Below are 24,571 nucleotides of genomic sequence, written 5' to 3'. Positions count from 1 at the left end.
AGAATTCTGGGTAACGCAGTGAAGATTACATTATAAAGATGAATATCCCCAAGCCACAGCTCCGGTCAAGTCCCCTCCTCACCCCCACTCAAAAACCTCTGAGGCCTAGTCCATGCCAAATAAAAACATTCACAGCCCTTGGCCTAACATTCCAAATCCTTTCTCCATGTTGATGCAACCTGTACATACTTATCAATGTATGGGGGATTGGCTTGCTTATCTTACAAAAAACTGATAAAAACAATCATATAAATTTCTCTACATCCTGCTTTTTGTTTATACATACATGTAAGTGTATGTGTGTTTGAAATTCCTCCAAATCGACTGGCGCGGGTATAATTCATTCCTTTTAGTGGCTGCACAGTATTCCATGGAAGAGGTGTGCCACCACGTAGTCCACCGTTTGCCAGTGGACAGGTATTTGCTTTACTATTATTTATTTATTTTTTTGCCATATAAAATATGCTAAGTAAACACTCACACACATGTATCCTTATATACTGTGCTTTTACTTCTAAGGAAACCTTTCCTGTAAAGGACCAGACAGTAAATGTCTTTGTGTCTTTTGCCGCCGCCGCTGCTGCTTTGTCTCCTCCTCCTCCTTCTCCTCCTCCTCCTCCTTCTCCTTCTTCCTTTTCTTCTTCCTTTTACAACCCTATAAAAATAATCGCAAAACCATTCTTAGCTCTCAGTTCATAGCCATACAAAAACAGACTGTAGGACTGGCCTGGTGGGTGAATCAGAGGATCACGTAAGCACAAATGTCTGCGATTTGAGAAGAAATCAAGTACAGCACAGACGCAATAAGCTAATGAGCTGGGTGGAGGAGAAAGGTTAAGTTGCCCATATGATGAGAAAGGGAAACGAAGCAAATATTGTGGATGAGACTTTTCAGCCCTGACTGCACAGCTGTCCAGGGAGGTGGACATAAATGTAACAAAAAAAAAAAACAAAAAAAAAACCAGTGCGAGGGTCTAGATCCGGGCAAGGGGGAGTAATCGCAGTCCATCCTGTCTCTCGGTGAAGGCCGCTATAAACCCTGACAGAATGCATGGAGCAGCCATCTGAGAACTCTGAGAAGTAAATGGTAGCCGGCAGCTTAGGGAGAGCCCAGAATTCAAAGTACCACCAAATCGGCACCCCAGAAAATCCTCTGTGGCAATGACAGCAGCAGCAGTCAAGCAGAAACCTAAAATTCCGATGGAAGGGACTCCTTTGCTCTGACCACAGAAGCTGTGGTACCAGCAACATGGGGAAAATTTGCATTGCTCTTTCTTCTCTATGTCCTCCCACCACTTGGCCCCAGATGCAGGCACGGTCATGGGCATCGCATGGCAGAACAGAGAAACTAAAGCCCTGGCTTTCCGTTAAAAGGTCCAGGAGTGGGGCCTCAGAGAGTCAGAATGTGTCAGGTAGATCACAGACAGGAGAGAGATCAAGACAGCTATTCCGTAAAGCTGTTTATATAAACTCCTGCCTTCACCTTTGAGTTAAGCATGTGTGGATCTAAAGAGATACCCGCAGCTTTGAGAATTGAGCCATAAGGCAGACCAGCACTTGGGTCCCAGACTAGCTTCTGGGCGGTGTGCACATGGGACAAACCTAAACAGCACTGCAAAGCTTTTGAAAACAGAACTCATTGTGGAATCACAGCTCAGAGAAGGTTTATTGGAATTTGTGACCTGAACCTAACCAGGTTGGTTGTCTGCTAAAACAAACAAACAAACAAAATCAGTAGTCTTCTAAGGATTTAAATAAGATCCTGAAAACGTTCAGGATGTAATCCAAAATTACTTGGAATAAGCAGAACCAAAAAAATCTCAATTCACAGGGGAAAGGATAGTCAACAGTTGCCAGCCCCAAGATGACACACTATTGGAAATATCAAAGACTTAAAGCAACTCTAAAACCATGCTTCACAGTACTGATGCACACTACAGCCTGGGTGAACTTTGAAAACATTATGCCAAGTGAATGAAGACAGTCACAAAGACCACATATTATATAATGCCACTTATATGAAATGTTCAGAATTGGCAGATCTGTTGACACAGAAATTAGATTAGTGATTGCCTAAAGCTGGGGAGGGAGAATGGAGAGTGACTGTTAACAGGTATGAGGTTTCTTTAGGGGGTGATAAAAATGTTCTCAAATTATATTATGGTAATGGTTTACAACTCTGTGAATTTATTAAACACCATTAATGTGTATACTATAAATCAGTGAATTGCATGGTATGTGAATTATATCTTGATAAAGCTGTTTTTAAACAGAGCCTCTGGGGCCTATGAGACAAGAACAGAAGGTCTAATACAGGGGTGGGGAACCTTTTCATGCAGGAAGGCTGCATTAATTTAGCTGTAATCAAATAAGGCCACGTTCAAAAAAGTTCAATTAGATATGCTTAAAATGTACATTATTTTGTAAAAATCTAACTACTAAGTACTTAACAATTTCAAAAATGAAATATATTTATTAATCTTAACTAACTTTGTAATGACTTTGTTGTGTCTGCGTTTTGTTGGAAGGCATTTGAATATTTGGTTGCAGCATGGAGGTCCACAGTTTCAGTCGATCCTCTAGATGGGTATCAGTCATTTGTGACCATTAAGGGCATCTTGATTTAGATTAGGTAGGAGAACATAGAGTCGCAGCGATCCGAGGTTGAAAAGCAAGAAAGCATTTTTCAGGCACATTGCTGAAGGTGTGGGTATTTTACTGCATTTTTCCATATTTCAATTGGATTTTTCTTAGCATCAAACAATGACTTTAAAATGTCATCTACTGAGAGCTCAACCAATTCCATCTGTAGTTCTTTAGGTGCCTTGGTGATATCAGATAGGTGAGGCTGAAATGCGAATCTGAGTGTGATGTCATGATTCCCAAAGTCAGTGAACCTTTCATTGTCTTCTCCAATTAATAGGCCTATAACAGCTGGGTACACTTCAAATGATTCACATATATCATCCTGCTCATTAGTGACCTTTGCTAACTGGGGAAAATGTTCATCCGAAATTTCCTTTTGAAGAAGAAATGTTTTGAAAAAAGATAGCTTTTTATTAAATGCTTGGATTTTTTGCCATATATATAAACTTATTTTTACCTTGCAAAGAAATATTTAAGTTGTTTTGATTTGACATGATATCACACAGAAATGCTGCATTCCTATAGAAATCTCCTCTCAGTAATTCACATTGTTGATTCTGTTCTTCATAAAATTTAACTATCTGTCCTCTCAGAGATAAATCTTAGCTAACACCAGCTCCTGCCATAGTCAATGCATGTAGAATGATACGGTAAATTCACACTGAATACCTCATCATTCAGCATGTTGCCATGTTGCATTTGCAGGAATATAGTTAACAATACTTATAACTTGTTGCAAAGTGTCACTTAAAATAGTAGCTTTGGCACATAGATTTTGCTGATATAAGATACAATGAAATGAGAGCATCTGGATCTGTTAATACTTTTTTTTAATCTGTGCAATAAACCCTTCATGTTTTCCTGTCATGGAAAGTGCATCATCTAAATTTACATACATACACTCACTAAATTTACCAAATTCAGTCCAACTTCACGACATTTATCTTGAAATTTGGTGAAGATATCTATTCCCCGTGTTCTGTTCACGAGAGTGCCCAAAGCGAGTAACTCTTCATAGTAAAGATCTTCTGTAATGACCCAAATGAAGTGTTAAACCTGCGCTGAGGCAGTAGCATCAGTTGATTCATCCAGAGCAACTGAATAATACATATTTTCTTTTTGAAGTATTGCATGAAGTTGTTCTGTTAAGTCAAAGTCTAATTCATGCTGCTGATCAGTTATAGTTCTCCTTAAAAGAGGCAGTTGTTTGTACTTTGAAACGTTATCGGGGTCTAAGCATCCTACAACTTCAGCAATGCATTCTTTCACAATTTCTACATCATTGAATGCCTTCCCTTTTTTCCTTGAATATATAAGCTACTTTATAAGTTGCTTCAGTGGTATTATTTCCAGGTCTTATTGCTGCTTGAAAGAATTGTCTTTGCTTTTGCTTTTCATCTTTTAAGTTTCTGCAGTACAACCTTTTGTGCCTCTCCCTCTAATTTAAAATATTTGTGGTCCTTATAAGTGTTATAATTCTGATGAGCATTGAATTTCTTTAATGTTGATATTGCAGTATCAGAAAGAAAGCAAATCATCTTATCTTTATCAGAAACAAGATAATATTGCAATTCCCAGTCCTTATTAAAAAATCTGTTTTCTTCCTTTAGTGTTAAGCTGTTAAGCAGACAGAATTAAAAAATACTGTTGAGCTATGCAACTATTCACCAATTCCACTTCAAACAGAAAAACAGTGCACCCCATTATCAAAAGCTGATAACAGACGGGCGTACTTGACCCCCATAAACTTTTGCCAACCAGCCTCGTGCAATAGTGGTGCCAGTGCGGGGGTGGAAATTAGAACTAAATCATGAGCGTAGCAGCTGTCAACTTAGCCCTTATGGTTACTAATGTTCTAATGGGCCAGTCAACCTGGGAGGATTATTTCACTGAAACTTATTTTATTCTTTGGTAATTTACATACATTCATTTTAAAAATAAAATAAAAACATTAAAAGGCAAACAAAAATATATCAATAAAAATAAAAGGGTGTGTTCTGTAAAATGTGGATTCAATCAAAAGGCCGCACTTAAGGACCTAAAAGGCCACATGTGGCCTTAAGGCTGCAGATTCCCTGCCCCTGCTCTAGGTCTTAGGTTTATTTATTCAGCCATTTTTGTGCCCTATTAAATTTGAGGCCTGCTGGGGAATGCACAAACCCACAGGAGAGTCTCCGCCTCAGGGTACTTACAAGCTGTCCCATCGGGAAGATAAGGGCAAACAAGCCTCCTGGGACTGAGCCTGCGATGACGCTGCAGAGCCCCCTAATAACTCGACAGTGGGGCTTCTCAGCCAGGCCTTGTTGGTGGAGCAATAGAGAACTACAAATAAATGTCCTATAAAAGATTTGGGGACATTTTACCTGAGATAATCATCTATGGCACAATTTTCCCTTCTGTGGTCAACCCAGCAAAATCTATGGGTTTCTTAAATGTGCCTCAAGAGATTTTCTGATCCCTGTCCCACTTAAAGACAGTTTGATTATTTTTTAGTCTCTCTCCACATAGCAATATTTCGTCAGGCTACCTGCAGCCAGAAATGCCTTTCCCTGACTTCCTAAATCACTGCGAGGTTCTGCCGGGCGCAGAATGAAGTGAGTGAAACAGACTGAGGACCCAGGCCTGAGGAAGATGCATCGTTTGCATTGTTCCAAGAGGAGTCCTTGAAATGGCCTGAGTTCCTCATGCCCCGCAGATGGTCTCTGCCCCTGCCGGGGTTGGTTAAAGTAGTGCTTACTATCATAGCAACACACAATCACCTTTCCACAGCACCAAGTAAGAGCTAATCTCAATGAAAAAGAGTTAAAGAACTTCTGATGTCAGAGCTTCATTTCCATGGTGTCACTCCAAAAAGGAAAACTGAGGCAGGAAGAGAGAGAGGAGCTCTCCCAAGCATGCAGGGTCTGAGCCAAGGTCTAGGCAGTCTGGTTTCGATTAAAACACGGTTAGTAGAAAACCGTGGGCTGCTAGAGTCACTCCTGTTTGCTAGGCCAAAAAACAAACTTGACCCCCAAAATACCAGCCAGGCCTATACGAAATCAGGCAATAGATCAGCTAGAATGTTTAATTTCCTCTGCCTCTCTCTTTGCTAGCTTGGTTGCCAAAGAATGAGCTCTGTTTGTAAGACTATTAACCGTAGGCAGTAGTCATATTTTTCAGACAAGGAGGATGAAGGAGAAATAAGGGATAGAGCAGATGCAGGCAGAGCCCCACCCACACCACTTCCGCATAGCACGCCTGTGCACACTAGCATGACTTCCTCTGCCGGCGCCTCCCGTGCTCCCCGAGAGCGCGTTCTGGCTGTCCAAGAGATGCGCACGGAACAGGCTAGTGCTGGGGAATTAACGCCCCACCAGGAGGCCTCAGCCAGTGACTGCTGTAGGTTGGTGTGTACAGACCCCAGCTCCCTCTCCCCTCGGATGTGCCAACTCTGAGGTGTGTTTCCTCCACTGGCTCCCTGAGTCCCCAGGGAACTGAGCTCTGGTTGCCCACAGTGGTGACCAGCTTGCTGTTGCCCCTTGCATTGGCTGCCTTCCCCCATCTCATTTCCCTCCTCTCTGACTAGTGTTTCCAGGGATCTTTTCCCAAATAAACTGTTTGTACTAGGGTCTGCTTCCAGGAGAAACCACACGGAGATGGAGGGTCACCAGCTGGTGCCCTCTGAGATAACTCAGACAGGGAAGGGAAGACAGAGGCCTGGGAGCCGGATTAAGCAGCCGGAGCTGAGAGAACTAAAGTGAGTTGAGAAACTGCAGGAAGGCCTCTGGCCCCTGTGACAACCTCCTAGAAGTCACTGTCCTTATGGATGATGTCACATTATTAGGGATTAGGGGTACCTGTTTGCCATCCAGATACTTAGTCCTTTTCTCGCTGAATATGCAAAATCTTAGCTCCCCGTTGTTCACCCACTGTATTAGCATAACTCGTGATTTCCTAAGATCCAGGTAAAAACCACCAATTCCACTAAACACTCTCACATTATATAACAACTCGCAAAGGATCATTGACCTTAGTTGGCTGACATGTAATCAATCTGTGGAAAACAGATTCCTGTGATTTCTGTGGTCCAGAAAATCATTACATCTAGCACATTGTCTCCAGCAGACAGGATCCTAAGGCCCAGAGCGAAGCACTCACCAGAAACTGCGTGTCACACGTACTCGCTTTTCACTGACGCCCTTGACAGCGAAGAGAAAAGATAGTCACCACTAAGAGGAAGGATTCGGACCTGTTTCCAGTGACAGGTCGGAATCAAAATCCTCTTCTGTGAAGCCGAATGGATTCATCATCTTCTCCCCCAAAACCCCCTCCCCTCTCTTGCCACACACTCACACGACTCCCCCAAAGCAAGAGCTATTTCAAGTTGAGGCCTTTTGGAATAAAAGAGCAATCTTCAGATTCCTTTAGTAATTCCTTGGCCACTTCTTTGGCCTCCTAATGCTGACCAAATCTAGATCAGGTGTGTTTGTTTTGGCCCCACGAGGCCTGGCCAGCGTGGCCAGTATAGAGCTGTCTGCAAAATATTAGCTTTTGATATTTTTAAGAAGGGCAAAAAAGAACAAATTTAACCAGATTTCATTTCTTCAGCAGTTTGTGAGTTAGGATTGGCATCAGTTAGGAATATAATCATCCGGCCTGTGTTTGAAAGAATGCCGTCCTTTTCCAGTTTGCACGGCCTGCTAGCCTCTCGCCCGCCCCTATAAGCCACCCGTGCTTGTTCCTGGAGGGGTGACAGCATGAAAGGAAACTTCTCCCAATGAGTCCCATATGCCCCGGGTCTCATCAGCCTGCGACAGCCAAACAGGACTGTGCCTCCTTTTTATTCCCAAATTATTATGGCCAAAGTCCCTACTGGGTTTACTGCTGGAAATTAGTCTGTTCGTCTCACAACAAGTCCCCATACTGTTCCTGAAAGGATCTCCAAGCACTGCCTCTTAAATGCTCTGGGAAACATGCCTGGGCTCCCCCCCAATCCCCCACCAGCTTCCTCATCTTCCTCCATGCCACAGGGGCTGCCATCTGTTGGGCAGGCTGTCCTCTGATGATGCCATTGTACTGGCCACTATCAGGCCTAAAGGACCCTTGGTCCCTGGCCACTGCATCTAACTAGGCAAGGCAGACTTTAACAAGACATTGATGGAGAGTAGGGGCTAAATGAAATGCTCCTTGGAGAGCAGCTAAAAGCCACTCTGGAAGTGAGGCTCTTGGAGGGCTTGGACCCAGTGGCTCAGGGCCTCATTCTTGGAAGGCTCCACATGCCCTCAGCCAGGCATGCTCCAAGCAGCGACCTGCTTAGGACTCAGAGCCCAGCTGCCTATTTACATAGTCCCACTCTCCAGACTCATGGCCCTGACAAGGTAGTTTATAGCAGTTCCAGAACTCTGGGCTATTCAGTCTTAAATGACACAAGCACGTCACTAGTCCAGGTGGGACTGCCCCCAGTGACCAGCAACTTGTCCCATCTTTCCTCAAAAGCAGTATTTCTCCATGGGTATGCCGTTGGTCTGTTGAGACAGGCAGTTCTCTATCATCACAGAACCAAGCCCAGCTCACTAAATACGAACTGTGTCCCTTGTAGTTGGGACCACTATTCAGTGCCTGGATGAGAACCTCCATTCACATGCAAGCTGGGTACAAGATTGGGCCTGCAGGCCCCTCCTACCCTGGTCTGCCCTCCATTCCCCAAGTACTAGAGCAGATGCTTGGACAAGAACACACACCACGCCATCTGTATTAGTCAGAGTTCTCCAGAAAACAGAACCAATGGCTTGTGCATAGATACAGAGAAACAGATTTATTTTAAGGAATTGGCTCACGAGATTGTAGGGGCTGCCAAGTTCAAATTCTACAGGGCAAGCCTACAGCCTGGATACCCAGGGAATAGTTGTTGTTGCAGGTCAAGTCCAAAGGCAGACTGGAGGCAGAATTCCATCTGCTCTGAAGGACTTCAGTCTTTTTTCTCTTAAGGCCTTCGACTGATTGAAGAGTAATCTGCGTTTCTGAAAGTCTACTGATTTGAATGTTAATCACATCTAAAAAGCAACATCAAACTGATGTTTGACCGAACATCTGAGTACCATAGCCTAGACAAGTTGACATATAAAGTTAACCATGCAAGCACAAATACTACTTTTTAGGCATAAGGCAATCTACATGCAGATTAAAAAAAAAAATTCTCTAGCTCTGCAGACACATAGTTCTGCTAAAGAAACACCTAATCTGTGATTATAAACCCAGAATACTAAACAGAACATCTAACTCCTACTTTGAAGCACCTACCTGCATTTCATTTTTAGAGCTTCCCTAAAAATAATGGTGGATCTTTACCTTAGATGTATAGACCTCAAATGGTCAATTAACAAGATTAGATTTCCTCAAACAGAGCTATTTTTGCATCAAAGATAATATCAAGACTGTCCTGTAGAAGGCAGAAGCTGCTCCTCATTCTGGAAATTTTATGTTCCCAAGTTCAAAGAGTGTGAAGGCCTGGTCTCCTCCTGGCACCTATTAGACCGCTGGAGCAGCTGATGACCAATACGTCCACAAGCTGAAAGGAAACCAGCTTCCGCTGCAATGAGGATTATGAACAATTGCGGTGCCCTGGGCTGTATACTAACTTATAGGGTACAGTTATCCATCTGTCCCTAGCCATGAAGGAACAGAATATTCCTGGGCTAGGAAAAGCCATAATTACAGTTTAAGCCTTTATGTGAAAAACAAGATTGAGTTTGCAAGTAAACTTACGAAAGTCCCTTCAAATGTTTTTATATTCACCAAAACAAATCACTAAGGTCAATATAGTAAAGAACTATAATAACATTCAATTCATCTTCAGTTTGTCACAATGGGTCCTGTGTGTTGAGCTTCCATTTACCATCCCTTGGACACGGAAAAGTTTTCAGGATTTCCCCTGAAGTTTCAACACGAAACTTGAAAATTATTTTTATCATTGCATATTGTGGCAGCTCCTTCTCCATGTCTGTTTTTCTTCTCTCTGAGTGTTCACTGCCTTCCCAATGTTATCCCTTGGAATTGTGGACTCTCCAGGGACGCAGCACCCAGACCTATGCCATCAGCCCTTCCGACACACGTTCCTGTTTCCCACTCCCCTCCATGCCCATTTTGATGGATGAAGAAGTGTAGCTTTTGGGCTATGTGTACTTCAGCTTCCCTCGTCTCTCCCAAAGCTTCATTGCACAAACCTCCTAGCTGGTTCTGCTATCTGCTTTGCCTCTTTTTTCCCTAGTCCTAACTCCTTGGGTTCCCTTATTCTCCACTTATCTCCAAAATGACCAGCTTAAATCCACTGTGATTAAAATCTGTAAGAAACAGAGCCATGTGTGCTGGAATGTCATGCAGGCAGAACTCAAGTTCAGTGAGAGAAAACTCTGTTCTTCTTGAAATAGTCATTTCTTAAAAGCTTCATCTGCAAAGTGGTGGGCAAGTCCATCTCCGCTTCTCCTTCCCCTCTTGTTTTTGAAAATATTTGGTCACTAAGGAAAAAAAGTGCTCCAGTGTTATGTTCCGGAAGAAAAGAAAAAATAACAGGATGAGGATAGAAATCATCCCAGGCTCTGAAAACAGGACCATTACCACCAGCATTTCAAGAAAGCTTATTAAAAAGTCATTTACTTCTAATTACAGAAATCAATCATATTTGACTATCATGGAATAGGAAAGACTCCATTACTAATGAAAGTAATGGTAAAGTTGAGGGTGAATAACTGATCAGAAGGCAGAGGGCTAGTAAATAAAAACTAAATTTGTGAAAAGTTGCAGTTGAGTCAGTGAGTGTCAAAGGGCCAGGGCGGGGTTTTGTGAAGCCCTGAGTGGGACTATTGCAAGGACACATGGCTGCCTCCCCACCCCCACTCAGCGAGGGCATAGAGGAACTTCAGTGACGTCTACTGGGCCCATGGTAACTTGTTAATTTAGACCTGAAAGATGCTTTCCTAAAAGAGAACAGGGGAAAATGCAGTTGTCATGCCATATTTGAATGCAATCAAGGCCTTAGAAACAATTGCAATGAGTTTGCTTTCTTCAGTCCTCCATGAAGTATTATTATGTTTGTAATCCAGCCACCCCCATCGCAGTCATTACTCTTACTAACACCATCATTACTACCACCATTTATTGCGCACCTGCAATGTGCCAGGCACCATGCTGGGTGCTTTATGTACATTTGGTCTAATTCTTACAGCAACCTTATGAGGTTGGTTTAATGAAGAAACTGAGACTCAAAGGGATTAGGTGCCTAGGGTCACAGGTAGTAAGTGGCAATGACAATCCAGCTGCTCCCAAAGTCCATGCTCTTTCCATCACTCCAGGCCCAGGATTCCCTCTGCGATTTCTCATGTCACTTTCCACTGCCCCTCCTACAGCTGAGCCTTCACTGCTGTTCAGTCGTCTCCGAAGGCCAGCGCCCTTCTCTCACTCCCCACCTCCACCATCATTTCCCACTGTTCCTGCTGGCTCCTTTCCTGGACTCGGGCCCTTTGGCTTTCTGGGATGGTTCCTCTGAGTTGCACTAATACGTCCCAACCCTGTGCCCCCAACCCCATGTAAGTGACTGCAGAGACAGAGCACAGGAACCCTCAAAGATTACACAGAGGGCTCATTGCACCAGGAAGAAGCAACATGTATACGCACCATAGAAAAATGACTTTTGAAACCATTTCCATTCAAGTTTGTTTGTTATTCACAAACTCATTGACATGTTTCTCCTAATCTTCAGCCTCTTCAGATGGAGAACAGTTCCCACATCACAAACCACCAACTCAGTGTTAAGCAATTATTTTACAAACTGGAAGTTTGTAAACTGGAAGTTTGACTAGCAGTGAGACTTAACTGGGGCACGTTCCTTCCCACTGACTTTTTTAAGCACTAGCTGATTTAAAGCTAAGTGAATAGAATCATGTTTTATTGTGGACTGAAAGAGTTTCTTGTTTATATCAAAATCCATGTAAAACTCACTGTTGCCATGTTGTAATCCAAATATTAAAAACTATCTATGTTGCAAAACCAAACATCACTGTGCTTGGGGGTTGATTTTATACCCCTTAAATGAACTCTGCCCTCTACTTCCATAGTTAGGGGACAAACTGATAAACAACTCCACTGTGAGTAGACGGACATGGGAACAAATAGAATATACCTTTCTCACCCACGCTGGAGCAGAGGAGCCTCGAAGGCCCCCAGGCACCCCTGAGAGTGTCCCCCATGCTACCTCTGGGGATGCATGGATGGAAGTCAGAGGCCACGGCTACACGGGCCCTGCCCTCGCCCCAGACAGCATTCTGGCAACAGAGCCCCATCTTCAAACAGAAAGCACCATTGTGAACTACAGCTACTCCTCCAGGGCAGGCCTTGGAAGCTGGTTATATCCCTTCCTTGCTGAGATAAGAACTTTGAAGTATCTAAAGTAACATCTTTTGAATAGATGCCAACATAATCATGAGCCCTAAGCTCCCCGAGATGTTGAGGATTTAACAATTCATGCTGGTTGCTGAGCTGAAAATTTCCCTTATGCTTACCTACTTGCATCTCCACATTTGTTTGAGCTTTTTACAAATGTGCTGATTTACTTAATTCTCTGAATATGTTTATGTAATATTATCACATACTGAAATAGTGATATCAACAAGCTTCTCAGCTTAATTAGGCATACATGATAGCCAAATGTCTAAGCTTCAGACAGAATATGCTAGTCTTGTACTATTTTGATTACTTGGGCAGCCTGAGTGAATATCCCATAGCAAAAGAAATTGGGTCTCCCAGACATGGTATAATTCGGTCATTTTTTATAAATGAGAACATTCCCCAAAATGTGATCATCGTGTACTGTCCTGATAGTAAGAAAGGAGCTGTCTTGAAAGCCCAGACTACTGTCTGGTGTTTTCATCCTGTGCTGAAATGCTCATAAATCACTGGTCACATCCCCCTCTGCAAGATAAGGCCAAGGTGATGGGGAGCTCTTGAGAAAATTCCCATGGGAGGAAATCAAGGCAAGTTCCAATGATGTTTTTCTTGAAAATATTGATCTTTTTTAGAATGAGCTTCCTTTCTCTCTGTGTGTGACTTAAGCATGTTATCAAATATGATGTTTAGCATACTAAACGGGGAAGGATCTTGAATTCTGCAGAACTGAACTGTCATTTTGGGATATGAAGGCTTAAAAATACTTGCCCAGCATTTGAGCCATCCCTGGTCTCCCCCTGCATGTTCCATCGCTGGACCTTTCTCTTTTGGGAACCCAGGGAAGGTCCTGTCGTCCTGATCCCTAGAAGGACAGAGGCTTCTCAGAGGCCTCCCCACCCCAGGCCCAGGCCAGTGGCAATCCCTTGGGTTGCTGCTGCCGCCCTGGGCCCCTCTGACTCCCTGCGCTCCACCTTCAGCCCTTCTTAGTCAGGCTGCTGGCGAATAACAGCGCTCTGCCAGATAATCTGACGCTGAGATATGCCTCATCGTCCCTCTCCCTGTTGCTGAGACCCGGGTTATTAACATGTTCAGTCAGTACACACGAGAGATGACATCACACGTGTGGCAGGTGCCCCGGCACAATTTCAGCGTGCTACAGTGACATCGCGTTTCCCTCTCAAGAAAGCGTAGTGGGTTTTTAATTTTATTTCTCTTTATAAATATATACAAATATACTTTTATATAAACCATAAATCATATACCCTTATTAAAATACTATTTCTTTTTTTTATCTTGCTTGGCCACACCTTTCACCCAATTCATCCTCCACCCCACTTCCGCCCTCAGTACCTATCATAAAAGTAGATATCCACTCATAAAACCACCATGCTCACGTGACTATGTATATAATATATGCACAAGAGCAAGCACATGTCACACACACACACACACACACACACAGTTATATACGCACCCATATATGTAAGGCTCTTGCCATTGTTTGTTGGACCAAACACAGGATCATTTATATCCTTCCTGCCCCATTCTTTTCTTTGCTTCCTTTTTTCCCCCTTTCTGCCTTCTGTTGAATGTTGAAAGCTTGGTATTCCTTTTCCATAACACACCTCCCCCATCTTTTTTCTGATCTTCTATTGATTTGGCTGCTATAGTACATATTTTTTTCTTCTAGAATTAAAAAGTAACTATAACGAGGTCTGTAGTTATTCCAAATATATCCTCACAACCGCATCCAGGGTCATAATTTATTTTAGCTCCCCATTAAACATCCCACCACTTTATCTCTGTCTCATTATTGTTGCTTAAAATTTTAGTTTTCAGACACATACACACACACGGAGGTTGTTTTATGGTCAATAGTTAAAGAGTAAAAATACTTAAATATTTTATTCATATTTTATGCTCATCATTGTTTCTTTTATCCCACATCTTTCTGTGTGTTTATTTTTCTTCTTGCTGATCATAACAACAACTCTTATACTTACACAGTTCTCATTATATGCCAGGCTTTCCTCCAAGCACTTTATACCTGTGAGCTGATTCAATTCTCACAACAGATGCTATTATTATCCCCATTTTTCAGATGCAGAAACTGAGACACACTAACATTCAGTAACTTGCTCAAGCTTACACAGCAGGTATGCAAACCAGGGAGCCTGGCTACAGAGTCCCCGTACCTACCTTCCATGCCTGGCTGCCTCTCAGTTGAGTTCTCTTAGAGAGAGAGGGTCTGTGGGTAGTTTATGCTCTCTGTTGGTTTTTTTTTTATGGCTGATAATGTCTTTATTGTGCCCTCACCTATGAATAATAGTTGGCTAGGAATACAATTCAGGTTGACAGTTATCGCCCTCCATTGTCTCCTGGCACCTATTGTTGTCCTTGAGGAGTAGGCTGTCCTCTAAGTCTGTCCTTTGCAGGTTTCCTGGAAGCTGTTAATAGTGATTCTTTTTCCCTGAAGTTCTGTAGTTTTACTAGGATGTGTCTGGGGGTGGATTTATTCTTATTTATCCTGCTCAACACTCAAAGTGCACTTTCAACCTAAGAATTTATGTTTTTTCCACTCCTGGAAAATCTCAGCTGCTCTCTCTTCAAATATTGCTTCTTTACCATTTGCGCCTATTCCCTCTTCTACAGTTCTTATTGAGCAGACTTCTTGATGAAGGCCCTCAATTTCATCTCTGAGATTGCACATTGTCATCTCTTTTGCTTTCTGTGCTATGTTTAGGATGAGTTTTTCCACACTATCTTCCAATTAAATTCACTTTTGAAATATGCCTAGACTAGGGTTTATTCCCTTATTCCCTCTGTTGTATTTTTTTGCTTCAATGACTATTTTTCATTCCAAAATTTCTTTCCTATCCACCTATTCTTATTTCATTTATACCTATTTGTTGCTTGATTTCTTATTCTTTTTTTAAAGAAAATGTATGCCTTCAGACCTCTTTGAGTATCCTCAACATACTTTAAGGTCTTTGTCTTGGCCACATAGACTAGCACAATCATTATGAAAAGCAGCTCTCAAATTAAGCAGACAGATCTACTCGGATCCAGCAGAGGACTCTTCTCACAGCCTTATAGGACTTCATGGTCCAGGATGGTCATCACAGCACTATTTGTGTTGGCAGAGTAGGGAACAACCCAGTTATTCAACCATCAGGAAATGGAAGTAAAATGTTAGGGTATATGCTAGGGAATGTATGTAGCAGTAAGAAATTGAGAACTAGATGCACATACAACAAAATGGGTAGATGTCAAAAGCACAGTACTGGTAAATAAGCAAGAAACAGAATGAGATCTGTAGCACAATATTACTTCCATAGCTTAAAAATTACATAGAAACTAACACAAATTGTAAGAATACACACAGTACAAAGATATACATCAAACCAATTAGAATGGTTGGAAGAAGAGGAGAATAAGAATAGGGCACGGGACATGAGGCATGGAGAGGAAAATACATACGCAGTAGATGAGCGATAAATATTTATTGCTTGATAACGACATAAACATCCCCAGTGAGGCACAGCATCGCCGAAATTGCAGGCACAGCCTGTACACGGCCATACTGGGGGAGTTGTAAGTGAAAACTGCTGGGCTGGCCCGAACGATCTCAAACGAGCATGTATGCAAAATAAAGCTTAAGGAAAATTGTTTTGTCCGTAAGACTGAATTTAAATGTGAAAAATCAGTTTTGCTTCTGCATGATGGTAATACTTTTCCTATGAACTACTTGGCAACAGAAAAGCCGTACACAACACAGTGCAGCACCTCCACATACCTGGCTCATGGTGGTTTGTGACGTTGCTTATCTCTAAAGCTTTCCCATGGGTTTGTTGCAGGCTCCGCCCCCTTCTGCCACCCCCACTCCATCAATTAATGAGTGAGAAAGGGAGAAAGGGTTTTTCTAGCATGTACTGTGGTAAATTACTGGAGGAAGAATTGCTAATTACCAACACTCTCCTACAAGCAGAGCCTTCCTTCCCTCCCCTGCTCTTTTGGTGCTCAACCCCAATTTGGGCTCCCTGCTTCCCTCCCAGACTGTCTCCTGCCTCAGGCTGGGAGTCCTCTGTTTCCGTTTCATCTCTTTTCCATACCTCTGGATGGGGATGTGTCCAGGAACCCCAGCCAAAACCAGCAAATTTATCACCGTGGTAATGACAGCAAGCTGCATGCTGAGTGAATTCTGCAATCCCCCTCAACTCCTGCTCGTGCCAAAGCCTGTGGAGCTGCAAGATCCAGCGGGTTACACAGACTGTTATCTGCACATGAAGAATGGCTCTGTTAGAAAATGCAATTAGGGATCAGCCAGGAGGCTATTTTTGGAAGTTTGTTTGGGGAAATCTCAAAAACAAAAAAAATTGCCATATGGTGAGAAATGTTAGTCAACTCACCAAAATTGAGCATCACTAGCCACATTTTAAAACTACCTTTATCGATATGTAGCATTATAAAGAGCCACCTTTGTCCCCCTGGGATGCCTCATTGTTCTGAAAGTATTTATGTTTGTGGAGTTTGTAGAACTCTCAGTCCTAGTGGCAAAACCTCCCTCTTTATTTACATGAGCAGCTCTTCCCAAGCCAGCGGCTGTGGAGAATCCTTAACCCTGTCATTCCAAAAAGAAAAAGCTTCCCTAGAGTTTGGGAAAAGGGAACTGGTCATTCCAATAGGACCAGGGGAAGTGGTGACATACAGGTTGAGCACCTACTGTGGGCAAGGCGTGGTCAGGGAGGCCCATTGCCAGGGAGGCCCATTGCCATCTGGCAGCGAGGTAATTTTCCCGGGAGGAATGCAGCCCAGTGTGTGCTCTAAGGGAGCAAGCCACCGCCCGGCCTCATTAGGAAGGCAGTACCCAGGCATGGGAAAGGCTCGTGGTATAAGGCACTGTGCCAGATACCCAGGAAACAGGCAGGGTGCCAAGGCTTCGGTGGTTCTCCATGTTGTTGGGATGAGAAGGCCTTTGATGACCCACTCCAGATCAGAGATGTTTCTAAATGTGTGTGTTTGTCACAGCACTTATCTCCTTTCTCATGGATCACGCATGTGGTGTGCTTTCTTAAAATTCAATTCAGCAATGTTTGATGCAGCTGGAGTCTCAGTCCAACCAGCTTGATGCCCCCAATTTCTTTACTCTGCTGACATGGACAATAAGGCTCATGTCACACGGAGTGTGGAAGAGATCCCACCCGTGGCAGTGGCTGGCCCAGGCATCAGGTCATTTTCCTGTTGGATCCAGGTTCACCAGCACTCATCGCTGGGCCAAGCTTCCACTTCCCCAACTCCCCCTCAACACACTCCCAAAGTTCCCACCCTTTCTCACTTGGAATTAGGAGGCAGTTATTGCTCAGGCCTATTCTAGTCATCCTCTCCGTGGATAATCCTCTCCAGCGGGGACACCTGGGAGACAAAGCACAGATAGGCAGTGCCCAGGCCCTCACCCAGATGACAGTGTGCCTCGAGACAGTGGCCTTCAAGGGATCACGGAAGGACTGGTGATGTTTAATCCAGAAGGGGCAAGTCTCCGTGGAGAAATCGGAGCATCCTCAGGTATGTGAAGGGCTCTAACTGCCAGGAAGAGAGGATCCCTTTCTCTGCCAATCCAGAGGGCAGACCAGTAACTGAAAGTTACAGGGAAGCAGGTGTCAACTCCGCATAATTAATCTCTTATATGCAACTTAATCAGTGGAACAGCCTGAATGTGTACAAGTCAGAGGGGAAATGCGCATTTCATTCTGTAGAAAGGATTCCTAAATCAAATGCAAAGTTAAACTGAATGACCTCTGCCATTCCCCTGTCATAACACTGTGACTAGAAGAACGCTTCTAGAACTTTCTGTGACTGACAAGGTCTCCAGTGACCGTTTCGTTGTCTATTCGTCTTTTGAATACTCGCTTCAGCTATAGTCTTGGAGGTGTAGAATGTTCTTTATGTGAGGAGAGAAACCCATGAGACACAGGAGCAATGAAGTTCCCAGGCTTTCTCAGAACCCCCTAGTGGCCTGATCACGTCCCCCAGTGGGACATGAGATGCAGACACCACTGACATTTTAACAAGTGTGCTGAGCCCGGGACATAAACAAACTCTGGGGCTGCCGTGTCACCCATCCTTCAAGCATGACACCATGGAATTTTAGAGATGGGGGAAGCCTGGAGGTCATTGCCTCCCAAATCCTACCCAGGGCAGGAACTCTCGCTCTAATGACCCAACAGATGGTCACCCAGCTTCTGCTTGAACACTTTCAGGAAGGGACGCACTGCTTTGCCAGGAGATTTAATCCACTTTGAGACAACTTAATCCATTGTGAGGCAGTCCTCATTGTGAGCTGTTTCTTCCTCTTACTGAGCCCCAGGCCTGCATTCGTTTGACTCGATTTCTGCCCTTGGGAGTGAGACAAAAAGAAATCTTTTCTCTCATCCATATGATAACATTCAGATATTCAAAGACAGCCATTATCTCCACCTCCTCTCCCTCTACGTCTTGTCTTCTCCATCTAAACATATCACCTCAAATATTTCCTATATGGCATGGTTTCAGACCCCTCACTACCCCAGTCATTATCTTCTGAATATTTTTTATTTTTCTAATGTCCCCTATGAAGAGTGGCTCCCTGAATACCAACTCTGGCCTCATCACTGCAGAGTACACTAGAAGTATCACCTCCGTTGATCTACACACTATACCTATATTAATGCAACCTAGAATTATATGAGTTTCATACCAAATGGCAAACCGTTAATGTTATTATCAGCTAAAACCACCATATTTTTTATCTTGCACAGTTTCATAAAGCTTAAAGAAAGAAGTGGATTTAAAAGTGACCCTAAAAATTATTGAAAGACCAAATCCTGCCTCCCTTTCATTAATAAAAGACAGAACTATTTAGGGCCCTAGCAAAGGTTATGAGTGACAGAATAAGATCGTTGAACTCTAAGATGATTGATTCCAAAGGTGAAATGTGTGTCTGCATTGATATGCCAGCATCTGGGCCTTTGCAACCTCTTCTTTCAACACAGTCTAGGGCATGGAAGGCTCTTCTTGGAAGCTCTGCCTGCTTTTGCCTCCCTTACTCTGCCTTTGTTACTTTTTAGCCTGCCACATGCTTCTGAAGTGAGGTCTTCCTCCAGCCCATTGCAAACTCACTGGTGGTTTTCCTTTGTGTCTTTGACAGGTCACCTGAAGGAGGAAATCACCCAGCGGCACATACAGCAAGTAGCCCTAGGTAGGTGCAAAGTGGAGTCTACAGGGAGAAGGCGAAGGTAATATAAGCTGACTTGGTCTTGGAAACGCAAACCCAGCTAAAAGATAGTCCATCTAACATCCTCGGGAAGGTTAAGGAAGGCCAGGGCTGCTGTCAGTGTAGCTTTCTCTGGATGTTCCTCCTCTGTGGGGCCAGTTTCCCCAGCCTGTGTGCTTGCGCCCAGCTCTCAGCACCTGGCACGCTACCCTTTCAGCTATCACCTCATCCGCCTGATGTCTCCCACCCCATGGCCCCACCAAAATTCACCCCCCTGTGTCTCAGCTGCTCAGCATCCTCCTCTGAGCCTTTGAGAGCCACTACTAACTAATCCTAACAGTGACAGTTAGTGATGAAACGGTGACCATTTACTGACCCATCCCTGCTCACACTGTCTCCTTTCATCCTCACCACCGTCCGGAGAGGTGAGTGTGTTTAGCCGATGAAGCAGATTCAATGGCCTGCCCAAGGTCACATAGCTCGTGAGTGTTGAAATGGCTTTGAGCCCAGTTCTCTCTGAGTCCAAACTCGGTGCTCTTAGCCCTCATGCTTTTTACTGCCCACGTCAATGATCAGCCCACGTCAACACATTAATAACGCGAACACTAAACCAATACGGTCATGTTCTAAGAGGCCCTTGGCACGTTTCCAGCAGTGGACATCTGCTGACATGTTACCCAATGAAGTCACCTGGGAGGAGAGTGTGGCTCCCGGGAAGACTGGCAGAGCAGGCATCCTGGGCAGAACCCCCTGTTTCTTCTTCAGTAGCCTGGGGCCAACCATCCAGAGAGCTTTGGTCAAATAAGAAATGTGTGTGTTGCGTACAAAGGTTCCCCTGGCGATGGCCTGGGCCCTGCAATGACCTGTAATTGGAGAAATCCAGCACCCAAGGCCCAAGGTGGGGAAATAGAGGAGAGGCCATAATGTCAAGAGAATGACCCTAGGAACTTGGATTATTAGAAAGGTTGGTTTTTTTTAATTTCTGCAATAATAATGATCGTATAAAATAACTCCCAGTTGCATCCAAAACATAGAACAAGGAAACCCAAGCCACATTGACTGGAGCTCTGAGCAGCCACTGCTGGCCCTGGCACTTAGGGGTCAGGCAAACCTGCCCTCCCATTGCCAGAGACCTGGGCTCACACTTGGAGCTGAGACTGTGCCAAGGGCTTTCTCCACCAAGGAGCCGGGGCTGGCAGGAACCTGTGTTGGGAAGCTGTGCCAAGGGACCACCTGGGCCTCTGTGTCCATGCTCCTGCTCACCCTGGGCAGGTCCCTGAATGTGGCGTCACCCTAAGGGCTGCCACCTGGCCCTGAAACATCTGGCCTCTTCTCTAGCCTTCATGATACTGGCTCAATAGAAACAATGACGTGAAAAATACCACTCAACTCCAAGGGCAACTTTCATCTTGGGCCCGGGAAGACATTTCCATGGCTTTGAGGGCCAGAGGTGTCCTCCCAGGGCTGGTCCACCCAGCGGGGACAGACATCCCTGGGCCTTCAGAAAACTGCTGCCTGTCTTCCATCACAGGTTTGTGCCTTAACTCCTCCGCTCCTCTCGCTGGGAGCCTCCTTCTGAATTACAGCAGGTGTCAGGTTCAGCAGGGCCCAGCTTTGCCTGAAGTAATCAGCGAACTTCAAACAGAAAGCGCTCTGGCTGGAAGTCTAATTAAGAGCATTTGAAATACCTATTTATTTTAAAAGCATACTATCCCAATTAGAGAAGAAGCGTTAACATCTCCCAGCTGCCATTCTGAGATCAACCGTCATGGTGTCATCTAAACTCCTCAGGAGGTTGTCTGAGGGAGATTAGGACCTGCCAGCGTTCATGTGTCCCCGGTGACCACGTTTCAGACGGGAATTATTCTCACGGAGAGAAAACTCTCAACACAGCAGATTGTTTGTGGGGGCTTAACACTCACCCTTCAGGCTCGAGTGTGGGGGAGGCTGGGACGGAGGGCTCCAGTAGGGCTGAAAGCAACTCACTCAGTATATTTGGATTCCCTGATGTCCTGTCATTCGGGCTTCAGATGTAGGAAGAAAGCAGTGACGATGCCACGTGCCGCCTTCCAGCCCTTTGTCTTTCTGCATGTCTTGTACTCCCTCACCCACTTTTTGTTCTGTTCCCTTTACTTATTTCTCTCCATTTTCTCTCACTCTCTATTTTAAATATGTCCTCTGCTATTGTTTCTTTCCTTTGCCTACATGTTCCTAAGTTGCCATAAAAATGTAGGTGTAGTGGGTTTGGGGGTTTATTTGAGAGGGGTGACAATGAGCAAGTCTGAGCAGGGGAGGTTTCCTCATATATTTTGCGTAAGACTATGTCTCTGTATAAGTGATGTGTGCCCAAGGAAGTTTGTATAAAGGCAATCTCATATCCTAAAGGAACGGAGGCTCAGTGGTGACGTGAGAGGCACCATTTGGAAGGGATCATGACCGACGGTGGGAAGCCGTCCCAGTGGTGTGCGGGAGCCGGCGCATTCCGCGTCATGAGAGCCAACTGTTAACGTTTCAGACATTTTAGAAGCCATTATTAAAGAAAGCTGTTATTAAAATTAAATTATATAAGCTTACAATTAAATAGATTACATTAAAAAACAAAAGGTAAAAAATACTCAAAAATTATCACTTTCTAATTAATTTACCGCATTGTACTATTATCTGTGCTCTTGAAGCTATTTATGGCCACCGTGTCTGTATAGTGGACATACAGACACACACAATGTGTGCTGCTGTGCGTCTACTCCCAAGTCCACACTTAGTCACAGCACACTGGTAGCTTAAAATCAGCCATGGTGGAAGTATTTGCCACCAAGAAAACTGGCAAATGTTATAAATCAGGGCTTTTTGTAAAGAGATCAGCTGTTAAACATTTACTGCCACACCACTGGCACACGGATGGCCCTTTCACGGCCAGTTGTGTGCGTGTGTGTTTGTGCGTGCATGTGTGGGCACCCTTATGAGAACTTACACTCCCTTTCCTAGCTGGAAGTCCAAGATTATGGTTCTCTCTTCATTTACCACCCACCCAAGGTCCACCAGGAAACATGAACATCTACTGAACTCTGGTCCTTGTGCAAATCAGTGGACAGGGAACTCATGAAGACAACAGTGATGCTGGAGAAGCATCGTGCCCCGTGAGCTCCTATATGTGACAGTCAGAGCTAGGGGCAGGGGCGTCCTTTAAGAGAAACATCAATAACCAGTTCTAAGAACATCATAAACAAACAAAAGTTACTAAGGGACTTTAGAGGAGGGCTGCCTCTCACACACTGTTTCAGGAAACAATAAAACAATGTTATGTTAAATTAGGCATCATTTGGAAATGGTACTCATTTAACCAGATTCAGCTAGCTGAGTTGAGAGTGCTTTGCTGAGTTCATTGTGTGTGTTTCCCACTCTGTTGTACTATCGCCCCTAAATAGCGTAGCGTGGCTAATACTGCAGATAAGACTAATCAGCAGACATTTCTTGTGTATGTCACCATGTGCCAAGAATGAGTCTAAGTTTTCTATGCGCATTTTCTTCTTTAATGCTCGCAACCTCCCCATGAGACAGATACTACTACCATCCTCACTTTATAGTTAAGGCCCAAAGGGTTGAGCAAGCCTGCCTGGCTCGCTCAGCTGAGGGTGCAGAGCCAGAGGGCCTGGCTCCAGAGCCACGGTCCAGCCACCACACAACTGCCCTTAGCCCTTTGCCAGACGCCATGGAGTCCACAGAGGGGCTTCGGTCCAGTGCCTGCCAATCTAATCAGGATGAGGGGACACATACATTAAAAAGATAACTCCTTTTTCAAATTTCAGACTCAGATACATATATTCTTCCATTCACTATCCTCTTCCCACTGCAGCCACAAAACCAATTCAACCTTGACCATGTCCATGAAACCCTCCCTGACCTTTCTCCCCAGGTCTGCTTTTCCTCCAGCCTCACGCATCTCTGTTAGTGCATCACCCTCCTTTGTAATCATTTCCATGGTGATTCTCCTTGCCAGACCGTGAGCTCCTAGAAAGCTGCTGCAGTGGGATTCATCTTTGCATCCCCAGCAGCCGCGTGAGCAATAAATGGGCCACATCAGTGGCCAAATGAATGCTTCCCCTGTGACTTCCAGACTCACACATCTCGCAAAACGACAATGAGACATTTGAACACAAAATAAAATAAGTCCATTTAAAAGAAGCAGAAGGCGTAAGTGCTTTTGGGCCCCACAGCTGAGCAAATTACAACACACAAGCAATAAATTTGGTTCTCTCTTGTCCAGCTGCTAAGCAAAAAGAGAAGCACCCCGAGTTACATAGTTTTCATTTTCTGACAGTAGGAAGCATGCTAACTAATTTATCTGTAGAAATAGAATTTCTTCCTGGAACTAAATACAAGCCAGAAATTATCGTGTGGATCCTTGTATAAAGGACGCTGAGTGACACCGTGAACGATGTCTTCAACTGCAGTTTTACAAAAGATACTGAAATGTTGTTCAACCAGATGATTCTTGTATCGACCCTCTATAAAAGCTAGAGCCCTGGCGTTAAAGCATAACTCACCGAAAGTGTTTATGTGATCGGCCAAGATAATAGAATCCAGGTACTCTGCTTTCTGATGGTTGCACAGAGCAGGAAGAAAACTGGGAGAATCCAGCCCCGGGAACATGGGCTATGGCCTTTCTCTCAAATATCTCTTCTGAGCAATATTTGATCAGGACTGGATCTTGTTCAGTTCACAATCAAAACTCTAACAAGTGCCCAAGGTTAACATTTATAATATACATCACACTAACAACCAGCATGTGAAATGTGTCAGGTGAGAGGGACAGGCCATCAGAGCTTTGGGAACTTTCCAGAAGGAGTGGCTCCTATGGCCCCCAGAGGTTGTCACCAAGACCATAGGCCTGGGCTGAGTCTTGAAGAGTGAGCAGGATTTAGAATCGCAGAGAAGAGTGGGGAATCGTTTGGGTTAGTTGGGGTATGTTTGTGTGTGTCTGTGATATGTGTATGTGTGGTGTATGTGTGTGTATGGTGTGTATATATGGCATGTGGAGTGTGTGGTACGGGTATGTTGTGTATATTTGTATATGTGTGTTGGGGTGTGTGGTGTGTATATGCGGTACATGTTGTGTATGTATGTGGGGTGTGTGGGGGGGGTGGTGTCTGTGTGTGTATGGTGTGTGTGTGTGTGTGTGTGTGTGTGTGGTAGGGGAGAATTACCCTCTTGGGGGAGTTGATTTAAAATAGTTGAGGGAGCGACTAAAATGGTAGGTTG

General features: G+C 44.2%; 1 protein-coding gene across 1 annotated transcript in view; it reads left to right on the top strand.

The window, feature by feature from the left end:
* Nucleotides 1-24,571, top strand: part of KIF6 (kinesin family member 6) — a 372,644-nt gene that overhangs the window by 318,261 nt on the left and 29,812 nt on the right. The window contains exon 16 of the mRNA XM_069488531.1: nucleotides 19,247-19,297. Coding sequence (XP_069344632.1) covers nucleotides 19,247-19,297 — 51 coding nt within the window. The remainder of the gene's footprint in view (nucleotides 1-19,246; nucleotides 19,298-24,571) is intronic.

Source organism: Eulemur rufifrons, chromosome 15 (genome assembly GCF_041146395.1).
Source record: "Eulemur rufifrons isolate Redbay chromosome 15, OSU_ERuf_1, whole genome shotgun sequence".
Classification (NCBI taxonomy): domain Eukaryota; kingdom Metazoa; phylum Chordata; class Mammalia; order Primates; family Lemuridae; genus Eulemur; species Eulemur rufifrons.
Note: the sequence above shows the minus strand (reverse complement) of the source record. Positions and strands in the feature narration are given on the sequence as shown.